Raw genomic sequence first — 9611 nt, 5'->3', positions numbered from 1 at the left:
TCTAAGGGCTGTAAGAGCCACCACAAGCGTCTGGACTCTGTTCTGAACATTTTAAGAAGTGGTTGGCTAGATAGAAAAGCTGGGGGCAGGGTGGGGGGAGACAAGCCAGAGGCTGCTGCCCTCATCCAAGCCTGGAGGGGACAGATAGGGCATGTGGAGGCAGAGGAAGGGGCCAGAAGCTACGCGAATGAAAGTGAGTGAGAAGGGCCTGAGCCCAAGCAGCAGGTGCTGGGGTAGCAGCGGGAGGAGGCAACTTGTAGTGAAGGCTCCAGACAAGCAGGGGCTGCGGCCGAGGCCACCTTCCCTTCTCCCTGCCTGGCTGTTTGGGGAGGAGAAAGCAGAGCAGCGCTGAGTGTTACCCATGACCCTGAAGCCTGGGAGGCTTCTGCCAAGTCCCTTGCCCTCTCTGATCCTAGATGTGGGTCTGCACGGGGGGATGGGGCTGTGACCCATCTCCTGGGTTGGCAGGAGGGCCAGAGTAGTGGTGTGACCTATTTCAGGCTACCCAAGAGAAGTCACTAAGCGGAGCTTGAGAAGCTATGCTCCGTTGCCCATCGGAGTTGGGCAGGTCCAGAAACACGGCAGTGGCCCCTTGCCCCACCACTTGCTCCATTGCGGCCAGACCTACGCCGGAGGCTTCTCTGGTTATTAGGTCAACCAGGCCTTTCACGCTCCGACATGCCGCAGCCACCTTGTGCCAGCCTCTCCCCATTATTTAATTTTTTTTAAAGATTTTATTTATTTATTTGAGAGAGAGAGAGAGCACGTGCTGGTTTGCGTGGACAGGGGAGGGGCAGAGGGAGAGGGAGAAGCAGACTCCCTGCTGAGCACGGAGCCAGAAGCGGGGCTCAATCCCAGGCCCTGGAGATCATGACCTGAGCCGATGGCACACACTTAACTGACTGAGCCGCCCAGGCGTGCCCCCCCCCCATTATTTAATTTTTACCAATGGCTGTGGTTAAAACGATTCCTAAAAAGGTAACAATCTCGGTTCTGGCCCCTGTGAACACCTCTAGCACTGGCCCATGGCGAGAGGATGTGCAAAGTAAGCCTCCAGATGGGCCAGGTCTCAGGCACCCAGAAGAGGCCCCACTTCTGCCTAGGAGGCTGCTGGACCCCTGAGCAAACATTAAAGGAGCAAAGGGAGAAGCACCCTGATTCCAGTGCCCCCAGGCAAGCCACGGGTTTGCCCACCACCCCACTGCTCCAGCCTGAGTTCACACGTGGCAGGCACGAGACCTCGTTCCCAGGGGCATCACCTCCCAGGAGCCCCAACACCAGCTCCTGCTCTCGGAGAACGAATTTCCCCCAGCCCCACTTCAGGAAAATCATGAGTGGTACAGTCGTTGCTGAATATCTCTTTCTTGGAAAACTCCAATAGGCGTCGCGGACTCCTTAGACCCCACTGCCTAGGCCTGGAGCTAGACATGCCTGCAAGGCTCTGTGTCCAGAGCCCGTGGCCGTGGTGAAGATGCAGGCCTAGTATGGACATCAACACCACCATGAGCAGAGCTCCTGTCGTCGGTGTGAGGGGGCTCGGCAACAGCTTCCACCAGCCAGACTGTGTTGTTGACGTGGAGAGTATGGGAGTGCGGGGCTACCTTGTACCTGTGTGACCTCAAGCCTCAGTTTCCTCATCTCTAAAATGGGGCTGATCTTGTCTACTGCATAGGGGTCTTTTTTTTTAATTTTTTAAAATTTAAATTAGTGTATTATTAGTTTCAGAGGGAGAATAGTGATTCCTCAGTTGTATATAACACCCAGTGCTCATTACATCAAGTGCCCTCCTTAATGCCCATCACCCACTTACCCCATCCCTCCACCACCCCCCTCCAGCAACCCTGTGTGTTTCCTATAGTTAAGAGTCTCTTATGGTTTCTCTCCCTCTTTGATTTCGTCTTATTTTTCCCTCTTTTCCCCTGTGATCTTGTTGGGTTTCTTAAATTCCACATATGAGTGAAATCATATGATAATTGTCTTTTTCTGATTGACTTATTTTGCTTAGCATAATACCCTCTAGTTCCATCCACGTTGTTGCAAATGCTAAGATCTCAATTTTTTTTTAAGATTATTTATTTATTTGTTTGACAGAGAGACAGCCAGCGAGAGAGGGAACACAAGCAGGGGGAGTGGGAGAGGAAGAAGCAGGCTCCCAGTGGAGGAGCCCGATGTGGGGCTCGATCCCAGGACTCTGGGATCACGCCCTGAGCTGAAGGCAGACGCTTAACGACTGCGCTACCCAGGCGCCCCTCAGATCTCAATGTTTTGATGGCTGAGTAATATTCCACTGTGTATCTATACTACGTCTTCTTCCTCCATTCATCTGTCGATGGACATCTGGGCTCTTTCCATAGTTTGGCTACTGTGGACATTGCCATAAACATTGGGGTACCGCACAGGATTCTTGGGAGAATCACGAGGTCATTTCAGAAAAAAAGAGAAGCTGCCAGACAACAAAGGGTAGCGTTTATGAACAATATATAGTGGACGGCAGTTAGCCCTCTTCAGGATGAGGAGGCTCAGAGGGGGGAATGGCTTTCACAGTGATGGGGTGAGTGAGGTCACAGCTAACTTGCCTGCGGTTTCAGGCTTTACCCTGGCAGGCCACGAACAGGGGCCAAGTGGGGGGAGGGGGGAAGGGAAGAAGCCAGAACCGGGTTCTGCTGGGATCGCCAGGGGGCCCCTGAACCTGGGGCCCCAGTGTCTCCCACTGGGAAGGGGACCCCAAAAAGGGCCCAGGCTCTGGAAAAGGGCTCCCTCACTCACCTCTGTGCCCCCTGGAGTCAGAAGCCTGACTCAATTCAAAGGACCAGATCATCGGGTGGGAACTCTCCTCAGTGGGCTTCTCAGAGACAGACGGAAGACAAAGATAACCCACCAGAAGGCGTAGAGCCATCCACCCACCCAACCTGTAGACACCTCGAACCTTCTGGCATCTCCTCCCTGATGCTGAAAGTTGAGAGAAAATGAAGCTATTTGTCCCAAGGCAAGGAGAGAACATGCTTACACCATGACGTCAGTGACCAAGAGCCTTCTCTGGGAAAGGCACTTACCAGAGTTGTATGACTGGAGCTGAATGGGTCTCCGAGTATCTGTTTAATAAAGATTAGACTAGAAGCTCAAATGTGGCAGATCAAGCTAATGTTCTCACTTTATACTAGGGGAAACTGAGGCCCAGAGGTCAAACATTTGCCTGAGGTCACACATAGTAGGAAGCTCTCCAGAGGCCAGATTCCTCCTTGGTTCTATTGATCAAAAGATACCCTGAGTCGGGGAGCACGACAGTACCTTCCATAGGACCATCCCCCCAATACTGTGAGTGCCTCCTTGGGCCAACTGCCTCCTTTGCCTCAGAACCTACCGCTAACCCCCACTTCTAAAACCAGGAGCCTCCAACCTGCCAGGGTTCTTCGATGGGGTGATCAGGGGTCTGGGCAGGTAACCTCACAGCAGGCACACACAGGGCTCATCCAGAAGTCCCCACCTAGAGGGAGGTTGGGGACGGAGATGGGGCAGGACAGAGCCGAGGGGCAACACGGAAGGGGCATCGGGGCTGGTTCTGAAGTATGCTCAAGGTTGGCCAAGAGTTAAGTACTTCCCGTTGAGGAACAGTATGGGGTGGGACGGGAGAGGCTAGGAGACAGGTGACAGGGAAGAGCACAAGGGTGTGGCAGGGCCGAGTGCTGAGCCCGAAAACACAGAAGCCTGACTCTGGCCGGCAGCTCCCAGTTTTAGGGGGATCCCAGAGGGTGGAAGGTAGGGACTAAGTGAGCAGGGAACTGGTGGCAGAGCCCAGATGTCATAGGGATGCGGGTATGGTCGACCCTGGTGGGGAGATGGGGAGGTGCGGGACTGGAGAGGGGCCTGGAAGGGGGCTCAGAGCATTTCAGGGAGCTGGAGGGAGCAGCAGACTGGGCAGAGGTCAAGGGGGGCCTGGGAAAGGAACCCAGCTGCTGTGGGATGAGAAAGGCCCACCACCAGAGACCCCCAGCCATCAGACTCACCCTGTAGCTAGAGACTCCCCCAGAGCATGAGCCACAGCCTGAACCCCCATCCTGTCTCACCAGCAGTCCTGCGTGGTCCCTCGGCCCCTGTTAACTCCCCATCCAAGTGCAGGGGGTCTCTCTGGGGAGGGGCTAGCCCCCAAGTCTGCACCCCGGCTGCGAGGGGCATGGCCAGGGTCTCGGCTAGAACGGATTTGTGGCTTGGGGCAGGGCTGAGTGACCAGGACCTAAGCCTGTGTCTGCCCTGTGCCCCATATCCCAAAGCCCTTTCCCCATCTCTCTACCCCTCCGAGTTGTTAGCAGCCAAAAAAGGGGCTGGCCCAGCATCACGGAGGAATGCCCCCTTCAGTGCTCCCGGGGACAGCCTCCTGGGTCACTCCCTTGTCCCCAAGGCTCCTGAGTCTTCTCCTGGGAGTCCCCCATGATAGTCACACAGTGGCTGTCTTCATCTCAGGCACCTTCAGGCTCAGGTGGTATCCCTTCCAAAGGGGACGGTGCTTCAGGAGGCTTGCAGAGAGGTCAATGCCCAAAGGAGGCTGGCAGCGCCCAGGGTGGGATCCCAGGCATCTGCAGGGAGCGTTGGTGGGTAAGGAGGTACCTGACGTACCGTGAGCCATGCGTGGCCGGAGAAGTCAGCCTTCACCTCTGAGGGCCCCTGGGCCTGCTCCCCACCACACACCCCTGCTCATCCCCAAGAGAAAAGGAGAAGAGAACTCAACTTCTTGAGGATTTATTGGGCCGGGGGCTGTCCTGCCTTCCAGCCAGGCCCAAGCAGGTCCCGCACCAGGGATGGGCTGGCTGGAGAACCAGTCCTTAGGCTGCCCGAGACTGCGCTCTTGCATTTCTCTGAGTGTCTGCTGCTCGTCGGTCCAGCCACACTGCCATGGGGCCAAGCCACTGGGACTCCCGGGTCCCCAGCTTGCTAAGTGACCTTGGCTCGATTCCTTGCCCTGTCCGGGCTTCAGTCTGCTTATCCTCCACGGGAGGGTGTTACTTTCCTGTCAAAAGACAGGTCCACTGCCCTCAGTGTCACAGATTCCATGGAAGCAGATGGGGATCAGGTCTCCCTTTTCTGTGAGTCACGGCATCTGCTGCTCCTTGAGGCCTTTGTCTCTCAGTTTCCATCTGGTGCAAACAGACTCAGACGCCAGGGCCTCAGACCCCAGGGAGCCAGGCGTCCACAACCCATGGCAGGAGAAAGTTGGACCAGAGCAGGGAGTGGGCCAATTCACAGGCCAGGTACCAGGGTGGGGTCAGGAGGAGCTGGGCTTCTCCACTGACGGGTAGAGCTTACGCAGGCTGGAGTCCAGGAGGAAGTCCACTGACCTGTGGGGTGGTGGACAGTGGTGAGCAAGTGACCACTGGGAGCTAGAGGGGGGAAAGGGAGGTCGGAGGTCAGGGCTAGGGAAGGGACTCCTAGATGCAGGACACAAGTGCCATCCAGGTGGCAGACATCACCCTTTTCTTTATTCGGTTGGGGAAACTGAGGCACACAGAGGGTAAAAGGCTCCCTTAGGGCCTTTGGGTCAGCTGTGCTCCCTTGGGAGAGGACTGCTCTTCCCACTCTGTGTTGGTCTGGTTGCGTTGGCCCCATTCTCTGGTTCTAAGAGCAGGAACATGACCCAAGTGTGGCCAGTCTGAAAAGAGAAATTGGCTCAAGGCGGGTGCTCAGTCCAGAATAGACCGATCAGCCCTCCTTGGGATTTTTTTTGTCAACTATGAGAAGCTTCCTATGGGCTTGCTAAGCTGGTGGGAAAGAAGCTAGGAGCTGCTGGAGGCCATCTCTGCTCCCACGTGGGGAAAGTGAGTGAAGCCAACATGGGGTGGTGTGGGAAGAAGGGCAGCAGGATGCAGAAACCAAGACCCCTAATGACATCATTTGGGTGCCTTGATCCAGCCATGCCCGAAGCAGAATAACTCTGGACTTTTCAGTTTCATGAAATAATTCATTCCTATTTTATTTAACTCAGTTTCAGTTGGGCTTCTGTCACCAAAATCTCCCCAAATCCATCTCCTCCAATGTGTACCTGTTTCTGCCTGCCTTGGGCTGTTCTGTAACACTAGGTTTTCTTTCTAGAATTTATCAGTCCTGTGTCCCATACCCTCAAGGTACTGCCCATACCTTTACTGCCAAAGTACCTGCCCGAACACAGGCACAGACTGTCCTTTCTCTCTCAGAAGCCCTGGCTGCCAGCCCTGCCTCTGCTGCTATTGTTCTGTGCAAAGTGGGGACAGCCCCCACCTCTCAGCGCTTATCTCCACCTATAGAGTGGATGACCCCTGAGGCTGGAAGGGGTACCCACCTGTCAATGGGGTGGATGATGACAGGGATGACCAGAAGCCCCAGTGCAGTGGTGGTCCACTTGCGGACAGACAGCGGCCAGCGGGTGGCAGTGCCCAGGATGTAGAGAGAGGCAGCACACACGCGGTTGATAGTGAAGCCTGGGATAGCCACAGAAGCCAGGGCCTGCCACACGAAAGTGTCCACCACAGCCACAGTCACCCTGGTGCTGCGGCCTGCTTCAGAGCTCGGTACCTGGTAGGGACAAGAGATCATTAATCCAGCAGGGGCAGAGGTGGGACACCCTGTGGACCAGGGGCATGAGGCTGGACCAGGGGAGGGAAGTGGCCAGTGGGGTGGTGGGGACAGAACCACACTACTGTCGGGCTCTGGACTGTACCAATTCAGGGCTGAGGGTGGACTCATTCACATCCAGAACTGGGGTACAGGCTAGGTCACATGCAGGGCTGGGGACAGGGGGCGCTACCCTACAAACAGGACTGGAGTATGGACTGCAACAGGCAAGGTTGTAGGGATTGGACTGTCCCACCAGGGATTTTACTATACGCAGGCTGTGGACTGAATCACAAAGGGAGTGGACTAGGGTGAGGGGTTGAGGGGCAAACCAACACTCACAGCTCCTGCCTTCTTGCCCTTGTCAATGGCATCGGCCAGCACGTAGGAGCTGGACACACCATAGCTCAGCCACACCACAGCTGCTGGCACCAGGGAGCGGAATGCCTCTCCCACCTCATTGGCATAGCCTGTTGGGGAGGAGACATTTAATTCCAATGGCGGTGGGCAGCTGGATGGCTCAGTCCATTAAGCATCTGACTCTTGATTTTGGCTTAGGTCATGATCTCACGTTTATGAGATCGAGCCCTGCGACGGGCTCCAAGTTGTGCATGGAGCCTGCTTAAGATTCTCTCTCTCCTGCTCCCTCTGCCCCTTCTCTCTCTCTGTCTCTCTAAAAAAATAACAATAATAGTAACAATAATTCTGGTGGTGAGGAGCGGGGACGGTTTGCTCCACAAGGGGGCACTAGTCCTAATTCCAGCCTGCTAAGCAGTAGCTGGGTGACCTTAGATAAGTGATTTTATTTCTCTGAGCTTCCCTTTCCCCGTCGATAGAAAGGCACCCATGAAGTCCACCTCGACTCTACGGCCATTGTGGGAGAGCTGAGTACAGTCATAATAATCATTCCCTTGTCTTCCCAGTCTGGGTTCTAGAAGCATGAGCACTAATGCGGAGACTAAGAGCAGGTCTGCTGATGAGGCACTCGCCCTGTGCCAGGTCTTTCCTGTGCCGTATCTCATTCTACACTTCCAACTACCACCCCATGAGAGAGACACTGTTCATCTCTATGTGCCGAGAAGAAAACCGAGGATCAAACAAACAGAGCCAGTATGAGAGTCCAGATAGCGACTCCACAGCCAGGGCCCAGACATACCAGAGGGCAGCCCACTCACCCGGTTCCTCCTAGACCCGCTGGAACGTACACCTTGGAGACTATCGGCACAGACCCTGAGGGCAGGGCTGGGCCGACCAGAGCTGTGTGACCTTGGGCAAGTCCCGAGCCCTCTCTGAGCCACCTCTGGCCCATGCAGAATGAGAACTATGATCCTTCCACCTTCTCCAGGGCCCTGACCGGCGTCTGGCCACCCTTGCCTCTCCAGCCACATGGGGGGGGGGGGGTCGCCGTGTCCCTCACCCCCCACTCACCTAGGTACCGTACCCACGTGTCCCGGAAAAGATCGCGCTCAGCACCCCGCGGGGGTGGCTCAGACATGGTGCTTCCGCCTCGGCAGGAGCCACTGCAGCCGGTCCTGCTGCCTTTACAACCTCAGCTTCCACTATCGCTCCGGTCTGCCGCGGCGGGTCCGGCTGAAGGTCCCGGGCTGAAGGACAGGTCGTGCGGTCCCTGCTGGCAGGGAGCGTCTGCAAATTACCCCGCGCACCGAAGCCCCTCTCCCAGGCTCAGGTTTTACAGATTAATATTCTTCACGTTTTCTCTGGGGTTGAGTGGTTGGCGCAATTCTTGCCCGCGACTGACTGTGGTTTTAGAGCCAAAGAGACTGGGGTTCAAATGCGGCATGCTACACTTCCTAGTTACATTTTATAGCTGTGTGACCTCATGCAAGAGACTGTACTCTGTAACCTCATTTTATTAATTTATTAAATGGGGAACACAGTGTTCACTCCCGGGACAGTTGCAAGGATTGATTATAAGAAATCATTTATTAAGTTTACTGTTGCCAGACCATTGACTAAAGACTAGACAGATTACTTCCTTAAAGCCTCCCACCCACCTGGGACCCCCATTTTACAGACGAGGAAATAGAGGCACACACACACACAAATCGGTCACTTTCCCGAGTCATACAGCTAAGAGGTGAAGCGGGCGTTTGAATCCAGGCCATGGCTCCAGATCTCGCGCTCTTAAGTTGAGCTGAGTTAATGAGGCTGGAGGAGTGAACAGGGGCGAGGTGGATATTTGGACTCGAGTGCCTTCCTGCCAGGTGCCATGTTAATTTATCAAGCTCTGAGGTCTAACTGGATCGGTATAACCCCCAGACCAAGATTCTTGGGGGCAGGACCTAGAATGGATGAATGAATGAATGAATGAATGAATGAGGCAAGGAAAACAAAACATCAGGGAACTGAGCAGAACAGAATGAGTGGTCTTGGGTGATAGTGATTACTAAGAAACTCTTCCCCAGCTGGACCTCAGTTTACTCACGTGAGCAATGACTGCACTTCACTAAAGCTGTGAATCCTTTGGATTTTGGAGGTATCAGGCAGCGAAGAGGCAGCCATTAAAGACAGGTGGTCCTGGGTTCAAAATACCAGTTGTGTCACCTATTGGCTAGGTCTGTAAAACCCACTGGTAGCCCATGTTTACTGAGCGCTCACTTGTTAAGGCTCACTTCTAAGCGCTTTGCACGTATTATTACCTTGAATCTCTGCAACCACACAGGGCCGCAAGCACAGGGTTGCTGCGTGGTACCCAGTAGGAGCGCATTTTAAAGAATTAGCTTTTTATTATCATCAAATAAAGGTGGGGGAAATAAAGACCTTGGTTCAATATCAAGGACTCCATTTTCAGCGTCTCTGTTGTTGTATGGTCGTGTCGGGCAGCCGGCTCAGCGGTGACCTCGCAGAAAGCTGGGCTCGGGACCAAAAGCACTCTGCAACCCCGGAAACACCGATAGTGCTGGCGCGGAATTAGGAGACGGTCCCTAGCGCCACGTGAGCGTCGCTCGTCCGCTTCCCTCCCACTCTATGCCCACTGCAGGCGCGGCACGTTCTCCCTACACCCGCACAGA

At 54.8% G+C, this 9611-nt stretch overlaps 1 protein-coding gene across 2 annotated transcripts; it reads right to left on the bottom strand.

The window, feature by feature from the left end:
• Positions 1-2055: 2055 nt before the first annotated feature.
• On the bottom strand, positions 2056-8351 carry MTFP1 (mitochondrial fission process 1). 2 transcript variants are annotated; one of them, XM_026484818.4, is made up of 4 exons: positions 8008-8339; positions 6922-7049; positions 6308-6540; positions 2056-5330 (listed from the first exon to the last, which is right to left on the bottom strand). In XM_026484818.4, exons 1-4 carry the CDS (start codon positions 8072-8074, stop codon positions 5258-5260), a joined length of 501 nt encoding a protein of 166 aa, XP_026340603.1. In that variant the 5' UTR covers positions 8075-8339; the 3' UTR covers positions 2056-5257. The 2 variants fall into 2 exon arrangements, with proteins under 2 accessions (XP_026340603.1, XP_026340604.1); XM_026484819.4 differs by lacking the exon at positions 2056-5330 and adding an exon at positions 5337-5641 and having other exon boundaries at positions 8008-8351.
• Between the last annotated feature and the right edge of the window lie 1260 nt (positions 8352-9611).

Source organism: Ursus arctos, unplaced genomic scaffold (assembly GCF_023065955.2).
Source record: "Ursus arctos isolate Adak ecotype North America unplaced genomic scaffold, UrsArc2.0 scaffold_34, whole genome shotgun sequence".
Classification (NCBI taxonomy): Eukaryota; Metazoa; Chordata; class Mammalia; order Carnivora; family Ursidae; genus Ursus; species Ursus arctos.
The sequence above is the reverse complement of the archived record's forward strand: the minus strand, read 5'-3'. Positions and strand labels throughout refer to the sequence as shown.

Excerpts from the sequence above, each read along its gene's own strand:
- MTFP1 (XM_026484818.4), bottom strand. The coding sequence starts at position 8,074 with ATGTCTGAGCCACCCCCGCGGGGTGCTGAGCGCGATCTTTTCCGGGAC. Across the intron at positions 6,541-6,921 it reads AGGGCAAGAAGGCAGGAGCT|GTACCGAGCTCTGAAGCAGG; the intron begins GTGAGTGTTGGT and ends TGTCCCTACCAG. Across the intron at positions 5,331-6,307 it reads ATCATCCACCCCATTGACAG|GTCAGTGGACTTCCTCCTGG; the intron begins GTGGGTACCCCT and ends ACCACCCCACAG.